Source organism: Pseudorca crassidens, chromosome 7 (genome assembly GCF_039906515.1).
Source record: "Pseudorca crassidens isolate mPseCra1 chromosome 7, mPseCra1.hap1, whole genome shotgun sequence".
In the NCBI taxonomy this organism is placed as follows: Eukaryota; Metazoa; Chordata; class Mammalia; order Artiodactyla; family Delphinidae; genus Pseudorca; species Pseudorca crassidens.
Genome location: NC_090302.1, coordinates 10,721,220 through 10,743,652, shown reverse-complemented (window position 1 = coordinate 10,743,652; position 22,433 = coordinate 10,721,220). Strand labels below are relative to the sequence as shown.

The 22,433-nt window shown below is 53.5% G+C and overlaps 2 protein-coding genes across 4 annotated transcripts in view; one reads left to right on the top strand and one right to left on the bottom strand.

Moving 5' to 3' along the window:
- Positions 1-2,577, bottom strand: part of NR6A1 (nuclear receptor subfamily 6 group A member 1) — a 209,713-nt gene extending 207,136 nt beyond the window's left edge. For both annotated transcript variants that reach the window (XM_067743347.1, XM_067743348.1), the window contains exon 1: positions 2,312-2,577. In XM_067743347.1, coding sequence (XP_067599448.1) covers positions 2,312-2,411 — 100 coding nt within the window. In that variant the 5' untranslated portion in view covers positions 2,412-2,577. The remainder of the gene's footprint in view (positions 1-2,311) is intronic.
- OLFML2A (olfactomedin like 2A) overlaps positions 1,538-22,433 on the top strand; it is a 33,425-nt gene continuing 12,529 nt past the window's right edge. The window contains exons 1-3 of one of the 2 annotated variants that reach the window (XM_067743346.1): positions 1,538-1,713; positions 16,769-17,032; positions 21,594-21,701. In XM_067743346.1, the coding sequence (XP_067599447.1) occupies positions 16,796-17,032; positions 21,594-21,701 (345 nt within the window). In that variant the 5' untranslated portion in view covers positions 1,538-1,713; positions 16,769-16,795. Of the gene's footprint in view, positions 1,714-8,404; positions 8,667-16,768; positions 17,033-21,593; positions 21,702-22,433 lie in introns of those variants that run through there. The other variant, XM_067743345.1, reaches the window with a different exon arrangement.

Sequence of the window (22,433 nt, the reverse complement as noted above, 5' to 3'; positions counted from 1 at the left end):
GTTAAAATTACCACTGAGTTCTTTAAAATGTACTAATGAATAATTAATAGCAAATGCAGTTCCTAGGCTTCCCTTACAACAATATTCTCAAGTAGAACTGAAAGTACTGTCTGTAGTACAATCCATCAGCTACGTGTCGCACAGGTGGATACAGGAAGTATAGACACACAGAAAGGCATTATGAAAATACACACACTAATATGGGCCATAACATAGATCTGGAACTTGGGTAAAAAATCAGCATGATAAATTTTACATCACGATTTACAACTTTAACACATTAACACCAAACCAAATCACCTCTTAAAAAGCTCACAAGTCAAAAGCACTAAAGAAATCCTTTGTTCCTATGATACTGTCTCCTTCTACCCTAACTGGATTCCAGCCTCCTCCTTTGTGACACGGGATTTTATTGATCTCAAACATGTTCACATTCAGAAATTAGTCTCCAAAGACATCCCAAGGGACTGCCAGCCACCTAGATACCGCACATCACAGACATCTCAGAAAAGGACAAGAGCTTTGAAAACATATCACTATTTGGTCAGCAACATTTAGTGAAGTTAACCAGGCTCTCTAGGAAACAGACTTTTCCCTTAACTGGTAAAAAAAAAAAAAATACCAGATCTACTCAAACTGGCAATAAATGTTTGATGAGTTAATAAATTTATAAAGGCGCAGATCCACCCCAAGATTTCTCCCCTTGTGTAACTCCTCATTCATTCAACAACTGAGCACCCAAGTGACCTATTTTCAGGTTACTTTCTTCACACCTGCCAGGTCACTGTCCTGATTGAGAAACTTCTTGCTAAAGCAATTAATTTTTAGTGCCTCCTAACTGTCCCGGGTGTTTGCATTCAATTTGAAATCTGTTACTTGTTAGACACTGTTCGGTCCTAGATCTTTCAGAGAATTGGGCGTTTATGGCGCAGAGAGGGGAGGAGACACGGATCTCCGAGAGCCTGCCCTTTATTCGGAAATGAGGAGATTTGAAAGGTGGAAGGCAGGGCAAATAAATAAATAAATCGGGTTTGCCGCCGAAGCGTTTGCGGGCCGGTACGAGCACCCTTTGTAATGCAGGCCTCCCGGGGCTAACGCCTGCGCTAATTGCTCCAGGGAGCTTTCCAAGTTCAAAAGTTCACCTTTTACGACCTCACAAAAGCTCCTTACACGTTACCAATAAAAACATTCCGCGGCAAACACTGAGGGGGAAAATATCAAACAGATACAAATAAAACACCCTGCGGGGGTAGCACAGAGCCGAGGGGAGGAGGGTGAGTCGGGCCCAGCCAGAGCCCCGAGGAACCTGAGGACCTGGCCCGGACGTGGGGGCAGGGAGAGAGCGGTGGGAAGGGCCGGGCCAGGTGAGGAATCCTCCGGCCCTGGGCTCCGGGATCGCGAAAGGAAGAGGAGAACTGAGGTTGGGCAGGCGCGGGCCAGGACAGACGGATTTAAGAAGGGAAGAGGCAGGTGTCCCGGGCACCCGGTCGGGCCGGAGCTCTGAGCCAGCGGGCAGAAGGCGCTGAGCAGGGCGGGGGAACAGGCGGGCAGGAGAGCGCGGGGAAGGAGCGCAGAAAGGCGGGGTGCGGGGTCCAAAAGAGAAGAGAACCGCTGAGCCGGCAGCTACGGAACTGGGGGTCGGCACCGAGGTGGAGGCTGGGGCAGCAACGGAAGCGCGGCACCGCAGAAGAGAGGGAAAGAGGCTCCATAAAGGTGAGGGGCAGAGAAAACCAAGGGGTCGAGGGTGTGGCGGCGGCAGGGCGCAGAGGGAGAGTCCACGGAGGGAGGAGGGACCCGCGTGGGGGAGAGTTGTGGGGGGGAGGGGAAGAGGCTCGTCGCCGAAGGGACCCTTTGGGGAAGAGACCCCCACAGAAGAGTACCCGGGGGGGGGAAGGGGAGGCTGGGAGCGGAGGGAACCCGAGGGGGAGGGGGCTTCCCCACTGACGGGACTCGAGGTGAGGGGACCGGGGGAGAGCGAGAGGGGCCGGCGCAGAGGGGACCTGGGGGAGGGGGGAGGATTCGCGCAGAGGGACGGGGGGAGGGGAGGCCTGTGCTGAGGGGACAGAGGGGAGGGGAAAACGAAGGTCGGGGTGGAGGGAACCCGGCAGGGGGAGGATCCGCGCGGAGGGGAACCGGGAAGAAGGGGGAGGAGAGGGAGGGTCCGCGCCGAGGGGGACCGGGGTGAAGGTCCGCGCTGAGGGGATCCCGGGCCGCCGCGGCTTCCCAGAGTGAGAGTCCGCTGAGAGGAGGGGAATCCCCGGGGTAGGGAACTGGTTCTCGCCCGGCGAGACTCTGCACGCCCCTCACCCACCGTTGCGCGGCGGCGGAGGGAGCGCGGCGGGCGGCTCCAGGAACCCCGCCGAGCCCCCGCCGCCTCCCCCTCCGCTACGCGGCCGTTCGTCCCGCTCCATGCGGTGGTGCTCAGGGCCCGCGCTCGGTTCGCTGCTCCGCCATGACCGGCGCCCTCGTCGTCGTCGTCGTCCGCCGGGGGGGAGGGGGCTGTCAGGGGCCGGCGGGCTGCCGACCGCGGCGCTCTCTGGGCCCCGAGCCGCCGGGCTCCGCGCCCCTCCGCGCCGCGCCCCCTCAGCACTGGCCAGCTCCCACCCCCGACGTCACGCGCCGCTGCCACGCACTGCCCTACGGGGCACGCTGGGAATTGGAGTCCGCCGAGCGAGGCCGGCCACGCGGGACCCCACCAACTGAAGGGGTGGGAGGAAGGAAAAGCGGCCTTGAGAAGGGAAGGCCAAGGCCTTTCAATATCATGAACCCTGATGAAAACTTCTGGTAAAAATTGAATAAAGAATGCTTCAGGACCTTCTCTTTATTATGATTTATCCATGTTCAACATCCCCTATGACGCCTCGTATCCCCCCGCCCCGAGAATGAGTCTTTCCTAGAAGGCGGATCGCGAAGGAGCCGGGTGAGCACGTGCAATGAAGCCCAGCCCTGTGGGCGGGGCTTATAGGGGGCGGAGCTTGGGTATTCACGAGGGCCTTCCTCCGCGGCTTCGGGACAAATTGGACCCGAGATTAAAGGGCCGGAGTTTAACTCGAGGTGACTGCGTTCGTATGCAAATGGAATGTATAAAACTCCGCTTTCCGGAGTACTCTTTAAAGCCTTTTACCTCCGGGTGGGCGGGAAAGGTTTAAGTTTCTCTTCCTCCTCTTTCATTCTCCCCCTGCCCAAAGAACAGAATGGCAAACTAAGCTTCAGGCCATTGATGCCGATAAAGAAACTCAGACTCTTAACTCCTGAGGTCTTGAAGCCCTCCGTTTGCGAGGGTCCTTACCCGGTTTTGTTCGCCTTCCCCTCTCCTCAGCTTTCCTATCTGTAAAATGGGGTTGGAATAGGGACGGGGTCCAATTGGAAGATCCCAATCTACCCCACACCCGCTCCTTGCCTCAGTTTACCAGAGCAAAATCCCGGATTTTGCAATTTCCGCTGCTGAGCCCACCTCCTGCGGCCACCAGGTGGCGCGCGGCCTCCAGCCTCTGGGCCTGCCGGGGGCGTACGCCTTCAGCGACCCTCTCAGGAAAGGGCTCATCGCGGCTGCCTCCCAAGGTCTAACCAAGCTCTACCTGGCCTGTTCGAAAACAAAGAACAAGAACACTGGTTCCTTGCCCACCTCTATTCTGCTGGGTTATGCTGCAGCTTCCTCACTGGCTGCCCATTCCACACCCTGACCCCTACCCCGCCCCACCAATCAGTTGGCTCCTCTATGTCATTGCTTGCTTAATTTTCAAGTCCTCATCCTGGCATTCGCACCCTTGCCTGGTCTGACCCCTGCCACATTTCCCATTATACCCCTTCCCTCACCTGCTAGGCAGGATGTTTTGCAATGCTTCCCTGCATTTATGGGTTGGTTGGCTGTTCCTTACCGACACCGGTTAACCTGTACTGCATCCTTAATCTGCTCGGGCTACCGTTCTGAGAGATTTACATTAACGCTATGCTCTGAACCTCATATCTGCACTATGAGATAGCTCCAACATTGCCACTATCACACACTGATGAAATCACCCATCAGTAATGGGGATTCCAAAGCCAGTCGGTCAGACGCCTGAACCTGAACGCTTGGCTCCTTCACACTACTGGCTTCACCCAACACAATCCCAAACTCCTATTCATCTTTCAAGATCCTGTTCAAATAGCCCCTCACGGATATTAATATCTCCCACCAGGGAACATCTAGTTCCCCTCTGTGTTCCCTTACTGCTCTGTTGAGCTCTCAACTCTCTGTGGACTGTGAGAAATGATCTCTCTGTGATTGCTTCCCCACTACCGTTCCCCAGCCCCAGAGGGGGAGGGGAGCCCTTAGAGTTGGGGGTCGTGGGGGGGGGAGGGAGACAGAGGAGATGGGTCTTCTGGGCCATTCCCTCAGTTCTGGGTTCTAAAATGAGTTAGGACCAGGTGGCCTTCCTAGAGCCAAAGCTTGCTTTTGTCATAGACCTCTGGAGGCAGTGAGTTCCCCTTCCCTGGAGATCCAATCAGGGCCTAAGTGGCACTGCAGAAACCTCCGGAAGGACTGGGGTTTCAGTGGTGGATGAAATTCTAAATCGACTCTCAAAGATGGACAGAAAAGTTCAGCCAAATGCTCAGCCCTTGGAAGTAGCTCCTCCTCATCCTTCAGACTCCAGCTCTGTTGTCACTTCCTCCCAAAAGCCTTTCTATAAACTTATTTATTTTATGTATTTATTTTTGGCTGAGTTGGGTCTTCGTTGCTGCGCACGGGCTCTCTCTAGTTGCGGCGAGCGGGGGCTACTCTTCATTGCGGTGCACAGGCTTCTCATTGCGGTGGCTTCTCTCATTGCAGAGCACAGGCTTTAGGCGTGCAGGCCTTGGTAGTTGCAGCACGCAGGCTCAGTAGTTGTGGCGCATGGGCTTAGTTGCTCTGCGGCATGTGGGATCCTCCCAGACCAGGGCTCGAACCCGGGTCCCCTGCATTGGCAGGCGGATTCCTAACCGTTGCGCCACTCGGGAAGCCCCCAAAAGCCTTTCTAGATCTCCCTTTTTTCTCACTCTCATCATTATAACCCCAACTGCTGAGCACAGAACCTGAACACAGTAGACACTCAATAAATAATTGCTGAGTGGGTGAAAAAACAAGTAAAACATATCTGATTTTTCTACTTAATAAGTGCAACTTTGGTTACCTCCAAGCCTCAAAGTCCTGGTTTCTAAGGGGGGAGGGATAATAGTGATAGTTACTACCTCACAGGATTGTTACAAGAATCAAGTAAGATGATGCATGCAAAGCAATTAATATAAGGTCTGGCATAATAAATGGGACCTGTTAACTAATGTTATTTAAAGAGTGGTCCTAATTCCCAGTTGCTTCTCTTCTGAAAATGCTTCTTGGGAAGAGTCAACTACCACAAAACTGAGAAAGGTGAGGGAAATTACTGTGTCCTGAGACCCCAGCCACTGACTGTTCTAAGCAGAGAGGGTCCTGTGAGGTAGGCACTTACTGTGGACCCTTTCCCTTACATTGTCCCCCCAACAATCCTGAGAGGTCAATACTTTTCTCCCCAGATTACAAATGAGAAAACAGGCTCAGAAGGACAGGTGAAGAAGACTCCCCCACCAGCAGGACAAATGACAAAAGAGCTAGGAAGGAAAATATCTAAGAAGAATGAAGGATCTGGGGGTGGGGGGAGTGCTGAGGTCAGAGGTAGACAAACAACCAGTCAGAGCTACAGCTAAGAACAAGGCAGGTAAGGGCTCCATCATGAGGGCCTTGTCCTGTGGTAGGAGAGACAGACACTAATCAAACAAAATAATCACATACCCACAATTACATATAAGTGCTACGACTGAGAACATGCTTAGAGGTTCCTGGTGCTATGGGAGTGTGTGACAGGGCTCAATTTGGTCAGGGGCGGGGACGGGGGGATAATGAGCATTGAAGATGGAAGGATGAGTAGGAATGAGTCACAGTGAGTGGAGAGAGAGTGTTTCAGGGGGAAGGAACAGCCTGTGCAAAGGTCCCGAGGTCATGTTGAAACAGAAAATTCATTGTGGCTGGAGCCTACCCAGGGACAGAGTGCAGGAGACAAGGGTGAAAAGGAGGAAGCCGGAGGAAACCATGGGGCCATGTGGGAGAACAGCCAGCAGGGGGGGCAGAATTCTCTGATGACAGCAGCCTTGCTCTTCCAAGACCTAGCCAGAGAGTCCCAGCCAGGCTGCATGGGGAGAAAGGGCTGGGAAAGGGAACCCCCACCAGGTTCTGTTTGTTTTAAGTACATTTTGTCTATTATCTGAATAGATAGGAAACACACTGCAAAATTCCCAGGTTGCAAAAAAGTATTCAGTGAAAAGTAAGCCTTTCTCCTTACTGGATTCCCAGCAGCTGGCTCTCCTCCTTATCCATTAATTGTGTCCATTCCCAGATTGTGCACATAAGAACACACACCATATTTGTTTTGTACACTAATCTAGCCCTCCCCAGGGGATCTCTAGTTATGAAAGAAGCTAATTTGTACTGAACACCTACTGCACATGATTCTTTAATTCAACTGAGAGTTATGGACCACCTGACCTTGTGCTGAGCCAGTGGTTCTCAAATTTTAAATCCCCTGGAGGGCTGGTTAAAAACCACAGATTGGGGACTTCCCTGGTGGCGCAGTGGTTACGAATCCGCCTGCAAATGCAGGGGTCACGGGTTCGAGCCCTGGTTCGGGAACATCCCACATGCCGCGGAGCAACTAAGCCTGGGAGGCACAACTGCTGAAGCCTGCATGCCTAGAGCCTGTGCTCCGCAACAAGAGAAGCCACCGCAATGAGAAGCCTGTGTACCGCATCGAAGAGTAGCCCCTGCTTGCCGCAACTAGAGAGAGCTCACGCGCAGCAACGAAGACCTAATGCAGGTCTTCGTTGCAAAAAAAAAAAAAGCAAATTGGATCATTTCACAGCCCTGATTTTAAAAAACCTTCTTTAAAACAAACAGATTGTTGGGACTTCCCTGGCGATCCTGTGGCTAAGAATCCACGCTTCCGCTGCAAGGGGCACGGGTTCGATCCCTGGAGAAGGAAATAAGATCCCAAAAGCCGCACGGTGGGACCAAAAAAAAAAAAAGAAACACACAGATGGTTGGGCCCCACCCCTGGAGGAGCTTCTGCCTCCTTAGGTTGAGGCCTTATATTTGCATGTCTAACAAGTTCCCAGGTGATGCTGAGGCTGCTGGTCCAGGGACCACACTTTGAGAACCACTGAGCTAGCTGCTTGTGGACAAAGTATGTGGACAGGAAGGCCTTATTCCTCTCCCACAAGAGAAGGCATGAACAGACACAAAGAAACACATACCAACAACATAGTTCATAAAGTGGTAGATTCCATGAGGAAAATGAAGAGGGTGGAGGAGTGCAGGAAGGGGAAGTGCTGGAAAGTAAGGATAGGGTAGGCATGGAAGGTAGCAACACTTGAGGGCACAAATCAGTGTTCCTTTTTGAGCAGTTGAAGTTTACAAAGCCAGGCAAGCACACACAAGAGGAGGCTTCTTGGGCTCAAGGGAGGGGTAATCTACAGACGTAGTGAGGAGAGGTTAGAAAAGGGGGTCCACTCCCCCTCACCCCCACCCCCACCCCCACGGCGTGCACAGAGGCAGAAGGACTTGTAGAAGTGACTGAGTCGTCCGCGTTGAGATCCGAGGGCAAATCCGAGAGAGGAGAGTTGGAGAAGGGGGCGTGATCAAGAGCTGTGGATTCTGAGAGGGTAGAGAGGTGCCGCTTTGGATTGGGTTGCAGGAGGGCCCAGAGACCCCAACAAGGCATTTCCATAGTGAGACTGAAGACCCCTGGAGCGCCGGGATGAGCAGGGAATTTGAGGACTGGCGACCGCAGATGGTTCCTCGGGAAAGTTTTGTTGCTCAGGAAGCGGAGAAATGAGGCGCTCCCTCAGGCGGATGGGGAGGGTGTTTAAAAGGTTGCAGTGCTGGAGTTTAGTTGGGGGTTGATGGGAGAGATCTCGGAGGGAGGAAGAAATGGAACATGCAGGAGAGAGGGGTCTGAGCCTTGAGAAGGGTAGAGCTGGCAGGGTCTGAGTGTTCAGAGAACTCAAAAGTTTCGCCTGCCCTGGAAACATCACTCATCTGAAATTTACAACCAACTCCAAAAGGAAAGCACTATTTTCCCCGTTTAACAGACGAGGAAACTGAAGCTCAAAGAGGTGAAGAGACACGTCCAAGGTCCCACATCTCAAAGAACAGGACCTCACTCGGTGTAGGGAGCCCGCGCTCCTCTCACTACCCCCGCTGCTCCTGCGGGCTCCGAACAAGACCCTTTTTTGTGTCCTTACAGGGATGCCCTTTGGAGAGCCGCCCAATGGCAAAGAGGCCCAGCTGAGAGCGGGCCCGCGGGGTGGGGTGCCCCCCCTTCATCCTAGCTCCGCCCCCAGCGGCGCGGGAGGGGGCGCGGGGCGGGGAGCAGCGGGCAGACGCGGGGCGCGCGGGACTGGTAGAGCTGGCGGCGGCGTCCGGCTAGCAGTGCTGCCCGCGCTTCCCGGCCTCCGCGCCCACTGTCCGTGCCCGCCTTGCCCGTCCCACCATGGCCGCAGCCGCCCTCCCGCCCCGGCCTCGGCCCGGGCCTGGGCCCCGGCCGCTGCCTCTGCTCCTGCTGCCTCTGCTGCTGCTGCTGCTGCTGCGTGCCAGCCCGGTGCGCGCTGACAGTAAGGTACGTGCGGCCCTCCGACTAGGGCGCAGCTCGGCGTGTAGCCTGGCGCGAGGGGGCGCTGTGGCTGGGGGTGCCGGCTAAGCATGGTGTCTGGGCCAGGAACAGAGGACCCAGAGAGGGGAGACTTAACAGGGAGGCCGCAGGGGCAGGGACCCTGGGAGAGGAGTGCGTGGGGGAAGAAGGGCTGGAGATAGATGGCAAGGGTGCTTGGGACCCCGAGCCTCTGGAAGGGGAGCTGGACACAGTCCAGTGCGGGGAGGAGGTCAGTACTGAAACCCCGGGCCAGGGAGAAGGGGTACTGGGAACTTAAAGGCAGCCCAGACAGGGAGATGCAGTCCTCAGCCTAGGGAGGGGATTCCCAGGAGCGCTGGGCAGGGGCAGCCTGGAGATCTGGCTCAAAGTTTCCATGGGAGGCTGACCCACGTGGAGACAGACCACCGGGTAACTGCTACCTAGCGACTCCTAGGTTTGCAGCAGGCCCTGGGCCAAGGCTTTCAGGCCATACGTGGGACCCAATGAACCCAGCTGGGCTGGCCACTCTCCTGACCTCTGGGTGTTCCTGCCAGAGATCTGATGCACCCTCCAGAAGACACGGTGTCTCCAGAAGTGGCTGAGCTGCTCTCAGTTATAGCTGAAAGGATCTGCTCTGGTGTCAGGCAGACCTGGGTTCAAATCCCGCCTCCGTCTCTCAGCTGGTGACCCTGGGCCTTTATGATCTCTAGATCAGTGGGATCAGGCCTGGGTAGTGCTTAGCAGCACTCTGGCACCTAGTGGGTCCAATAAATGATACTGTGATTTTGAAATCTTACCACAGAGACCCCAGAAGGGGGTGTGATCCAGAATGTAGAGAGGAGAAGCACTTAGAGTCAGTCAGAGCAGGGACCTCTTGAGCATGTTCTAGAAATGACCCGGTGAGGACTGGGTTGGGACTGGGGGCAAGTGAGAGGCAGGAGGGAGGTACCGCAGAGCATGAGAGTAAGAGTGACTTCTCTTGATGTCTCTCCAGCCTCTTTCCTGGGTAGGAGGTGAGGCTGCCCTGTCCACAGGCAGGTAAAGGGCAGAGGTCACTAGCCACATGGTAAGTATATAAGCAGTGGGCACTGGCAAACCTTCAGCCTGAAGATTCAGCTCAGGGTATGCAAACAAGTGAGCTGCAGTCCTAACCACGTGCTCCAAAGACGAGGAGGGAATGAGTATCATTCCCATTTTACAGATGGGGCAATTAGGATGTATAGAAAGACAGCTAGCTTGTGGATCAAAAAACCTAGGTTCTGGCCCTTTGTTGTTTTTTGTCTGTGTGACCTTGGGCAAGTCACTGACTGTTTCTGGACCTCTGGACATCTGAAAAACATTGTCTCCCCAACTTCCCTTCCGTATAGGGCCTTCTAGGATTCCCTGACCTGGCTCAGGTAGGGGAACAAGTGAGCAAAAAACCCCAGCTAACCTGGTCAGCACTCTGCCACCTCTCATCTCACTGGCTGGGAGGAATATTTGGTCTTGGGCATCCCCTGAGCCATGCAGAGAGCTGTAGAGCTTGTGGGGGAGGGCTCGCATTCAAAGCAAAGCAAAGACAAAGAAAACCCAACACCCTGTTTATGTAGTGAGTCAGCCAAACACTTGCTAGGTTGGGGGTGTGTGTGTGTGTTTATTTGTCCCAGGGCAAGCTGGGGCTGGTGGGGTGGGGAGGCACATCCTAGAGTTTGGAGGGTGAAGCAGCTGGGGGACTCAGCACAGCCCTCCCCCAGACACCTCCCACCCCACACCACTCAGCCAGCTGGGAAAAATAAAAATCAAGTGATGGGTGAATTTACTCTGCATTCCTCAGCACAGTCGGACTCCTGCTGGCTCTGTAGAGAGAGCTGTTTTCATTATCACCCTCCCTCCCCAACAATCCTCCTTCCTCTTCAAGCCTGTCCTATTTTCTGAGGGTGAGGGGAGAGCCCTTTGGAAGGCCAGTCTGGGACTTGAAATCTATCTAGGGCCCTAAGGGGTTAAGTTGGCCCCTCCTCAGACTTCCTGCTCCTGGGCGGTCCAGCCTCACCTTCTGCCCAGTACTTTCAGGGGTACAGGGGCAGCTCAACCCCAGTACTCACCAAGGAACTCTGTGGTCTTGGCCAGCTCCTCACTCAGCATGTTTCAATTTTGTGTTTATAACAAGGTCTCTCCTAAGCAGGACTTGGGGTTTCCATCTAAGGAAGTGCTTTGCCCGTCTTGGGAGTGGGAGAAGGAGCTCACAGCTTCCCTGGCATATCTGAGGGGCTGCCCAGTGTGAAGGTTAGGATGGACAGACAGGTAACCACGTGAAACCCAGGCACAGCACCAGAGACCTCTGGGAACCTGCTTTTTGCTGCGTGTCCTAGGAATGTGGCTAAGAATTCCCCATCTCTACCTCAGTTTCCCCATCTGTGAAAGGGCTGCTGGCACCTCATGTTCCCCATGCATCCTGGGGTGGGAAGGGGGTCTTTGGTCAGCCCTGCTGCTTATCAGAGGCCCGAAGACAGTGGGGAGGCCAAGGCCTGTGGCAGCTGGGCCAGGGCAGCAGGAGGGCTAGCACAGGCAGGCGGTGGTGTCCCAGGCTGGATCACATGTTCCCGGCGAGGCCGGTCCGGGAGGCTTAGGTGTTGCTGCCCCTCCACTCGGGGAGTTGCTGCCTGTGGGTGTAATCGGAAACAGGCTCCAGAGCAGGCGAGGGCTGCACAGTGATGGAGTCCTCCTGCACACACAGAGTGTGGGACCCAGTGAGGCCCCGCGGGCTCTCTCTGCAGGGAAGGTCTTGCTCCATCTCTCCTATTGGCTGGGGCACGGGAAGAGCATCCTGGGCGCCAAGCCCCTGCCCAGGATTTACATTCAGGATCTCACACAACACTCTAAGACTTCAGTGCTCCCTCCCTGTTTGACAGACTTGAACACTGAAGCTCAAAAGAGTCAGGTTGGGGCTGCTGAAAAATCCAAGATAGGGAACTTGGGGCGTTTGGAGATGCCTGGGACTCTACGATTCTCAGCCTTTAGTGGGCATCCAAATACCTGGGGAGCCTGAGAGAGTCTGAGTGAAGGGATGTGGAGTAAGGACAGGGCATCTGCATTTTCCAAGTCATTCCACCCCAGGTAATTCTGAGGCACATCTCTAGTTGAGAACTCATGGAGGTTTGTGGAGCAAGAGAATAACAGATCAACAAAAAGGAGCTTTTGGAAGGTTAATCCAGCAGAGAGGTGGCTCCTGTATTGCCCAGGTAGCAGCTGATGCAACCTGAGCTTGGGCTGCGGCCAGGGAGTAGAGACCAAGAGATTGAGATAGGAGATATTTAGAATGAAGCATCCATCGGAAGAACGTGACTGATGGGTTCCAGAGTAGGAAGGAGGCTCAGAGACCTGGGTTGGGCAGGGAGGTAGGTAGACACGGGTTTGGGAGAAGATGCTGGGCCCAGTTTTGGATGGATTAAGTTTGGGGTACCTTTGGGGTGCATCCAGAGGGAGGTGTCCAGCTGACCATGGGCTCTAGGGGAGGTCTTTCCCTGCAGGAGGACATGGAAACTGTCTCTCAGTGAATCTGGGCTGGCCATGAGAGAATAGGGAAGATTCAACCTCAAGGTGACACAATTTGAAACTGTTCTGTTTCTAGAACATTTTATCGGTTGAACCCCCTCTTCCCCATTCTGGCCAGATTTATCCATCTCCCTTCAGAAATATCAAGTTCACCTTCTCGCCATCTTATTGTGGGATTTCCTTGCAAATTGCTAGGGAGCTTTTTAAGCACAAGCTACCCGCACTCCTGGGGGCTTTGGCAGCAGTGTGTGCTGAGCAAGCCTGCAGGGAGGGCTGGGGGGCTGAGGCAGCAACTCCAGCCCTCAGGCCAAGGGCAAGGTGGGTCAGGCTCAGTGGGAGCCCCATTTCCCCTGCCCCACCAAGGCCTGATCCAGGGCCAGCACCTCTATCCCAGCTCAGTTGCTGGTGGAGAAGCCCCTGCCTGGTGATTACTGGTGGTCATAGGAGGAAGAGCATGTGAACTAAATTTTGGAGTCAGCCTGTGCTGTGTGACCCTGGGCAAGCCCCTCATCTTCTCTGATGCTCAGATTTCTCCTCTCCAAGATGGGTTCGTGGTGAGAGCAAAGAGGTAGAAAATGATGTACAAACATGAGGGAGGGTTATTGGGAGCAACTTCAGTAGCAAGTAGACAACAGCTGTTCTATGCCAGGCACTCTGCATGCATTGACTCATTTTAGCCTCAGGACAAGCTTATGAGGAAAGGAGTGTTATCCTCCCCATTTTACAGAGGAGGAAGCTGAGGCTCAGAGGGGTCAAGGTCATGCGGGGAGGACACGTGGGAGCTGGGATTTGAGCCCAGGCCTGGCTCCTTTCCATGGTGCTCTGCCGCCTCCAGTCAAGCAGCACAGGACATAGTAACCACAGGAGGTAGGGGCCTGCCTGGGCTCCTGGCAGCCGGGGCTGGAGCAGAGGCCCTCTTCTGACTCCATTCCTGACTCCTGGCCTGTGTCAGGGCCTTGGCCGCCCCCATCAGGACGTAGCACCTCATCTGAGGAGGGAAGGAATGTTGCAGTCTGATGTGGAGGCCGCTGCTGGTGGGGATGGGCGTTAGATTATGGGTGAGTCCTGAGGAAGAGGCCTCTCTGGCCTGGCCACACAGAACACACACACATCCCCTCACTGGGCTCTTACCCCAACCTGGGGGAGTGGGTGGGGGGTGGCTAGGGGTTCCAGCGGAGCCGGGAAGGGGGCCCAGAGTCTCAAAGAGAAGGCAGGCTTACCGTAGTAGCAGCGATCTAAAGAATGTACAGCATCTGAGCCTGGCTGTCCGCGTTCACAGGTGGGGAGAATTGCCCAGCAGAGCCCAGGGTACACTTCGCCCACCGACAACCAGGGACAAAGCTTCCACCCGTAGCCACCTCCTTCCCCACACTCATCCTCCAGGGGACAGCAAGTCTACCCACCCTGGGCTCTGATCCCCTTGAACAAGTCATTTGATGGCTCCAGGGCTATTTCCTCATCTGGAGGACACTGCTAAGAATATCTACCAGTGCACCCACGTGGAGAAACAAAGGGAAAAACAAGCCCCTGTCAGGATTCTTGGTGGTAATAATAACAACTACAACATATTCCTGGTATTCCGTCTCTCAGTTCTCACACAGTCCTTTGCTGGGTACACACTAGCTGTACCCTAATTTTACAGATGAGGAAACTGAGGCACAGAGAAGTTAAGTAATCTACCCAAGAGCACACAGCTGTAGGTGGCCCATGGCTGTGTTCCTAACCACTGCCCCACACTTCCCCAGCACTCAGTGAGTTCTCAGTAAATGTCTCCTCCCTGGGCTGTGCACCCCAGGCTTGCTTCCTCCACCCACCGTCTGTCCACAGAGCAGCCTGAGTGAGTGTCCCATGATGCAGATCTGACCCTGGCTCTCTCCTACTTAAAACCCTTCATGAATCCCCAGTGTTTTCAGGAGTAAGTCCAGACCCTCAGCCAAGTTTCAGGGCCCTCCACGAGCGGCTCTACCACCCCCAGCCTTAGCTCCTGCCACCCAGACTCTGCAGGCACCAGCCAGAGTCAACCTCCTCCAAGCTTCCAAAGTGCCAGGCCCTTGCTTGTCTTTGCATATATGACTTGCTCTCCCTGGAATGCTCTACCCGTGCTTAGAGATGTCCCCCGGGGTGCCCTCCTCTGAGCAGTCTTCATGGGTGTCTCTTTCTGTGATCTCAGAGCTCACTACATCAGCTTCTCTCATGGTTGAGAAGGTCAAGGATGTACCTCTATTTCTTCTGCACCTCCAGCTATCACCCAGAGTCTGGCTGAAGCCAGGGGTTCAAACAGGTGTCTGAGGGCTCAGAGCAGAAATGGAGTGCCTGCTGCCCTTCCCCAGAGGGCCCTGGGACACTCATGGGGACTGGGCTTGACAGAAAGCCCAAGGGAGCCTTGATCTCACCTGGGTCCTGCTGGCTTCAGTGAGAGCTTAGTAGCCATGAGGCCTTTGGTGTTGGTTTGTTGATAGAGCCATAAATAGCTGTGTCCTGAGAGCCTGGAAGCCCAGGATGGGCTGGCTGAACCAGCTAGGGCAGTGGCTGGCTGGGGCTCCGAGAGCCCGGCTGGTGTGTGAGGGCAAGGTAGGCTGGAGGCGGTGACTGGGCCTGGCACCTACCGCTGATCTCACCAAGCTGAGTCTTGCAGGCACAAAGTCCTGCTGCCCCAGGGACCAGTGACCACACTTAGACACTGGGTATGTGGCCTCCCAGGGTGGGATTGAAGGAAAAGGGAGGAGGGAAGGGAAACCACTAAATGGAGGTCATTTGAGCCTCACTATGAAGAGGCCGGGTATGGAGAGTCATCCATTTTACCACTGAGGAAATGAGGCTCAGAGAGGTTATGTAACCTGTTTAAGGTCACACAGGATGTGGGGAAACAGATTTGTAGGAGACGCAGCATAAACCAGTGATTTCTATCTGGAGGCAGATATCCAAAGCTGGATGTTCCCAGGTGAAGCTGTGTGAACTTGTGACTTCTCCTCTCTGAGCCTCTGTTTCTTTAGCTGTATGAATAATGGCTCACACTTAAGACACACTCACTATTGCTTAGGCTCTGTTCTTTACCTATATTAACTCTTTTAATCCTCACGACAACTCCGTGAGGCAGGAGCCCATTTTACAAATGAGGAAACAGAGGCACAGAAAAATTGGGTTGCCCACAATCTCACAGTTACTGGCCTAGGCTCCAGACACCATGCTCTCAGCCCTGTGCTCTAGAGTGTCTGTAAAATACGGGCTTGTTGATCCAACAGATATTTCCAGGGCTCCTACTATCAGCCAAGCAGGCACTGTTCTGGGGATATAGGAGGGAACTAGACACAAGTCCCTGCTTCTAAAGGTGCCTTCAGTAGAGTTGGGGAGACAAAAAATAAGAAAACACAGATATTTCAGATGGTAGTACGTGCAATAAAGAAAAGCAAAGCCACTAGATAAGGGGACAGAGAGAAATGGGAGGTGTGTGGTCAGGGAAGGCTTCTCAGAGGAGGTAATGTGTAAGTTAATGTGAGGGAATGAACTCAGGGAATATCGGAGGGATAGGGGTTTCAGGATGAGGGTACCAAATCTGCAAAGGCCCCTGAGGCTGGAGTGGAGTGAAGGAAAGAGTGGCAAAAGGAGGGCCTTGAGGGAGGGTGTCAGCTCACATAGGTCTTGAAGGCCAGGCTAAGGACTTTGGAGATAACGATACCCCCCCCCCCCCATGCACAGATATTATTAAAGGGTGTAACGCACCTGAAACCTGGGATGTAGTAAGTGCTCCGTAAAAGGTCTCCATTCATATTTTTTTACTGTTGTGGCAAAATACACATAACATAAAATTTACCACTTTAACCATTAGCAAGTGTACAACTCAGTGGCATTTATGTAGTGCATTCATAAAGTTGTGCAACCATCACCACTACCTAGATCCAGAACATTGTCATCACTCGCTCCAAAAGGAAACCGTGTACCCACTAAGCAGACACTCTCCATTCGCTCCTCTCTCTACATCCTGGGAACCACTAATCTGCTTTTTCTCTCTATGGACTTGCCTATTCTGGATATTAAATAAGTGGCTCTTTCATTTAGTATAATATTTTTCAAGGTTCATCCACGTTGTAGCATGTATCAGTACTTCATTCCTTTCTATGGCTGAATCATATTCCATTGTGGGGCTATACCGCACCTTGTTCATCCATTGATCAGTTGATGGACATTTGGGTTGTTTCTACCTTGTGGTTATTGTGAATGGTGCTGCTGTGAACATTCCTGTACAAGTCCTTGCTTTAACACCTGTTTTCAATTATTTAGGTATATACCCAGGGGAGTAGAATTATTGGGTCACATGGTAATTCCATGTTTAACTTATTGAGAAACAGCCAAACTGTTTGTCACAGCGGCCATTACTCTTTTCATTGTTGTTATTATTATAAGGTTTCTATTTCCTTGTAAGGAAATTTGTTTCCTTCTCAGCCCACTCTAATGGTGCCCCCAAAGGCCAGGGGGGCCGGATCCTGCTACCTGTCCCTCCCTCTCCTTCTCTCCCCCTCCCTCCAGCGCTGGCCTTCGGCTCACCGGGGCCCCTCTTGCAGGTGTTCGGCGACGTGGACCAGGTGCGCATGACCTCGGAGGGCTCAGACTGCCGCTGCAAGTGCATCATGCGGCCGCTGAGCAAGGACGCGTGCAGCCGGGTGCGCAGCGGGCGGGCGCGAGTGGAGGACTTCTACACGGTGGAGACTGTGAGCTCCGGCACCGACTGCCGCTGCTCCTGCACCGCGCCGCCCTCCTCGCTCAACCCCTGCGAGAACGAGTGGAAGATGGAGAAACTCAAGAAACAGGCACCCGAGCTCCTCAAGGTAGACTTTCTGGAGTAAAGGCCGGGATGGGACCGCACTCCTGCGTGAATACCTAGCATAGGCTGGCGCTGGCTATCCCTCCAATGAAAAGGCCACACGTTCTAAGGCAGGGGTCCCATTTCACAGGTGAGGAAACAGTGGCTCCCTGAGAGGAAACCAATTCCTGCCTAAGAGCATTCGGCCAGTCAGCGATGGAGGCAGCATCCTTTGGCTAGCTTACCTGGATAGAGCCCTTTACCACCTAGTAGCATCTATCCCAGTGTCCTGTGGTTTACCCAACCAGGTCATGTGTTAGCACCTCCATGTAGTATTTTGTGGCATTTGATTGTTTTTTATGTAATAACGTTTCCCATATTCACGTACCGCCTTCGTGCCAGACGTTGTGCTGAGCTCTTTTCTTTTTTTTTTTTAACATTATTTCTCTAAATTCTTAAACCGTTTTGTGAAGTATGGGATCTTTGTCCTCATTTTAGAGGCAAGAAAACTGAGGCTTGGAGAAGTTAGGTAACTGGCCCAAGCTCTCACATAATGACATGCAGCCGCAAGTCTACACCATATTTTTATGTAAATTTTGTGCTTATAGTCCCCTCCCCCCACCCCACCATAGGAAGATTAGAAAGAGGCGCCACCTCTAGGTGTCACAGCCCTGTGCCGGGCCCACCACCAGGACCCATGGCTTGGACAGGCATGTGCAGGGAGACCACAGTCCCCCATACAGCCCGGCACCTTCGTGCCATTCACACCATGCGCAACTCCGTGCTTGGCGGGCCTGGTGGGGCTGGGATGTGAACTCACGGCCTGCTGTGTCCAAAGCATGTGTTCTAAATCACCCTGCTCTCCTGTCTTCCTTTCTGTAATAGCCAGATAATTTGGTGGCTTTTGAGAGGATCCTTTTCTTTTATAATTCCTTCCAAACATGTGTCTGTTTGCCCTTTTCGTGTCAAGAACTGTGAAGTTGACTGAGATGTTACCCTACTTGTAAGCTAACAAGTTAGCCTGCTAGTTTCATGGACGCTGGCAGTAGACACGAGCCAGAGACAAAGGACTTTATTACTCACAGTCGCCAGAGTGTCTCCACTTTCTTGCACTGGTTCTCCCACTCACTTCCCACAGGGTGATGCAGTGAGGGCCAGATAACACCTGCACACACAGTGGGATGTTTTCTAAGAGAGGAGCCCCAACTTAGAGAATCCAGATCTCTTATAATGAGCACCAAGCACACCTTCCCTGCTCCAGAGGGAAACACTCTGGATGCTCCAAGGCTGTTCACTCTGCAACAAGATGGCCTGGAACAAGGACAGTCAGTGCCTCTGCAGGCAAGACATGCAGAAAAGCAAGAGGCCTGGGAAGAACTGTCTCCCAACATTTGGCTAAAAATGTTTTCTTTAAATTTAACTTTAGTTTTATTTTTGTAACTACTGGATGGATACCAAAACTCTCGAAGTTGGGGGTGGCGATTGAATTTTAGGCCAAGTGGCCTCTTGACAACTTGGCAGTTCCTGGGCCACACTGTCTCCCAAACCCAGTAGGGCCCTGCAGACTCCAGGCACTGAAGCCATAGGCCAGTCTTCAGTTACAGGGACAAAACCAACTTTTGCTCAAATCCACTTCTCAACAACTGAATTGTAAGCATACTTGACATGAGGATAGACAAAACCTTTTCCTAAATGCTGGCTAATTTAATCCTTGCTACAGCCCTTTGGAGAGGGAACTTATGTTCCCAGCTTTACCTGGGGGAGGAATCTGAGGCCCAGAGAGGAACTGTGACTTGCCTAACATAACACAGCAAGAAATTTGAATCCAGAATTCTCTGCTGTGTCCCCTTGCCCAGTGGAGAGGTCACTGGGCAGTTCTCTCGGCCGGGAGCTGTCCCTTCAGTGCACAGCAGCCATGGGGGGTTTTATTCAGCCTTAAAGGACTGGAGTGGGGCAGTGGTGGGATTAACCCAGCAGGAGGGGTCGTAGGAGGAACACAGAGAAGATACTCCGCCTCCTTGATACTGTAGGAGTATAAGTGAGTACCCGACAGGTACCCAGTGAGCCCCAAGAGGAGAAGTGGACAGAGGCAGTAGGAGACAGAGCTGAGGCCCCTCTCATTTGACTAGGCTCCCCCTCCCTCAGTGGGCAGCCCCCCCCCAGGAGAGGAGGTTAGGGGAAGCCACTGCGGAGGGGAACAGGGCAACCCACCCTATACCTGCCCCTGTCTCTACCCCAACCCTTCCCCTCAAGCTAAGAACTGCAGCTGTGATTTAGCCTTAGTTGCATGGCTCTGAGGAGGAAGAATGGGATTCTAGATTCCCTTTCCTTCTGGACCTGAATTCAGCATGGCCCCACCCTTGAGGAATTCCAGTCCTATGGGGACACAGCTCCTGACCCCAGTAATGGCAGTGCGGTCAGTGCCGGGCCAATGGACGTCCCAGGGACTGTGGGAACCCAGAGGAGGAGGTAACATTACAACTGGGCTTTGAGGGATGTGTAGGAGTCCCTCGAGCAGAGCAGAAATAAGAACATTCTGGGTGAGAGTAAGTGGAGTGGGTGTGACCCAGGGTGCCTCCCTACCCTCTCTTTGCCCCAGCCCCACTAGCCGCCTGTCAGTTCCACACTGTACTTCTCAAACTATATGTGGTGAAAGACCAGTTTTTCAAACAATCTGTCAAGAACTGGGAATTCCTTGGCGATCCAGTGGTTAGGACTTGGCGCTCTCATTCCCAGGGGCCCAGGTTTGATCCCTGATCAGGGAACTAAAATCCTGCAAGCCACGTGGCTCGGTCAAAAATAAAATCTGTCAAGAACCAACACTCTTGTAAAATACTGTAAAAATGAATTGTTAGGAAAATGAATTGGAATAGAAACAGACACGCAAAATACAAGTCCAGTGTTGTATTATTAGAGTCTACAGATATAAAATTTCTCTGTCAAATGGCTCTGAAAGTTTATAAAAGCCTACGCTCGCTTTCTGTAATTATTTTATCACAGACTGGTAACGAGCAGCTTGGACTTGTGCTGGTCTGCAGACTACATTTTGAGTTGCTCGGCTCAAACACACCATGTGTCTTCACACCTCCAGCTCTTTGCACGAGCTGTTCCCTTTGCCTGGAATGTCCTTCTCCGGCCATCGTTGTCTGATTTGTGCTCCTTCTTCAGAGCTCAGTTCAAACAAAACTTCCTGCTGGCAGCCTTTACTAAACCACACACACTCCCAGACAAGGTCAGTTCCCCATCGTTAATGACCTGGGCACCTGTGTGTGTTCCCACCTGCATTCCCCGATCCAGGCACCTCTGTGTTACTCTGCACTCCTTGACAGCCTGTAAAGGACCATGAAGGCTCGTGTCTGTATTGTCATCACTGTCCTTAATGCCTGGCCCAGAGTGAACATTTGCTGAGGCCGAAGAAGGTGGCAGGGGCAGATCAAGAAGGGCTTGAATGCCAGGGTCAGGAGATAAGTAGTCACACTTGGGCAGTGGGGAGCCACAGCAAGTAATCTAGCAGGGGAGAGACCCATGGTCAAAGTTTTGGTGGCCATGAAGGCAGCAGAAGTGAAGCTAGGAGGTCCCATTTAGCCGCCTGGAATAGTAATCATCATTGCTGGTATTCATGAAGGCCTTGCTGTGTGCCCATTCTGAGCTGAGCCCTATCCAGACGGCACTGCTCCGCTCCACAACCCTGCTGCCCATTTCACAGAGAAGGAAGCTGAGGCCCAGGAGAGTCTCCGTGCATGGTCCTCAAACTGAACTCCACAGAGCCCTGGGGTACCATGCAACCCCTCGGAGTCTGAACAAGGTTGTAGGGGAGCAGAGAAGACTCGAGGCCCTATCCCTGCTTCCACCAGAGCCCCCCACCCCCTTTTTCTGTTTTAGAGATCAAAGTCTATTCAGAGAAGAACTCTGGCTTAAAACAGCTTGAACACCCCTGGGAGAGTGGGAGTAAAACTGTGTTGGAAACAGCTGGCCAAGGCCAGACAGGAGCACCACCATGCTCAGGCCCTGAGAGCGCGTACAGGGGTGGCTGGAGGAACCACCCGCTAGAAGCAAGGGAGAGCTGATCTCCCAACCGGCTCCTTGTGCCAAGGTTTCCCTGACACTCTCGCTGGCATCTTGGCCACTCTAGCTAGGATGCTGGGCTACTAGATGCCCACACCAATCAGGCATTGCCTACAGGCTGCCCCAGGAGGACATAGACTCCCAGGCATTTTGGTGGGCAAATGGCTCTTTGAAGAGAGTCACAGATGCAGACTGTTAAAAGGAGGCACATGGAAGCCAAGGCTGGGCACAAGAAACAGAAGCAGGGATCCAGGGGATGTGGATGGAGCTCCCCCCGTGTCCACTGCACACCTCGTGGGGTTGTTCAGGATTAAGTGAAATGGCTCATTCAAGCCCCTATGCAGTGTCTGCCATATGGAAGTGCTCAAAAGAGCTTTTCTTGTGTTTATGAGCAGGCTGGGTCTAGTCAGGCAGACCACTCAGAGGCTCTGGGGTTCACGCTCTGGTGGGGCTCCTTTTGCACCCTCTGTGCCTGGTCACGTGCTGTGCCTTTTCCCTAACCCTCACCCTTCCCCGGGCAGCTGCAGTCCATGGTGGATCTCCTGGAGGGCACCTTGTACAGCATGGACCTGATGAAGGTGCATGCCTACGTCCACAAAGTGGCTTCCCAGATGAACACGCTGGAAGAGGTAAGGGCAGGGCTCGAAACAGAGGCCAGGCTGGTGCAGTGCTGGCGGCCAAGGGCAGTGTCCGAAGGGGCCTAGGTAATTCTGTCTGGACCCTGGTGGCTGTTAGAAGCTGGACTCCTGCAGGGAGCTGGGAGAAGGAGATACAGGCCACAGGGTCCAGCCTTTGAGGAAGAGGTCTGACTGGGCCTCAAGGGCCTGTAGGAAGCTGGAAGGCTGGGTGGAGAAACTGAGGCACCTGCTGGTTGTATGAAAGAGGTGCAGAGGGGGCTGAAACTTGCAGTCGCCCTCAGTTCGCCAAGACCAGGGCCCATATATTGCACAAGTCTGGGGCAACCATTCGCATTGTGCAGGACCGGCCAAGCCCACGGGGGCCAAGCTCGAGGTAGCATGGCTGTTCAAGGACCCACCTACCATGGAGGCAGAGGTGCTAAGTGTCTTCTCCTGGTCAGGGTAAATGTGCTGGAGGGCTGGGCGGGTGGCTGATACTGCCCCCTGAGGACAGGGACAGAGCTGAGTGAGCATGGAGGTTCAGGCTGCAGGTTTGAGGTTTGCATCTCTGCTGGCACAGCCTGGCCTCCGCCTGTTTCCTGCATCCGGTCCCTGCTGGGCTGCTGGGAGCCTGGGGATATGCAGCTGCCCGGAGGGGCGTGAAGGCTTCCTTTCCCAGCTTCCTTTCCACAGGGAGGGGGGCACCTGGGCATCCTGTGCCCCACGAGAGGAGATTAACCCCTT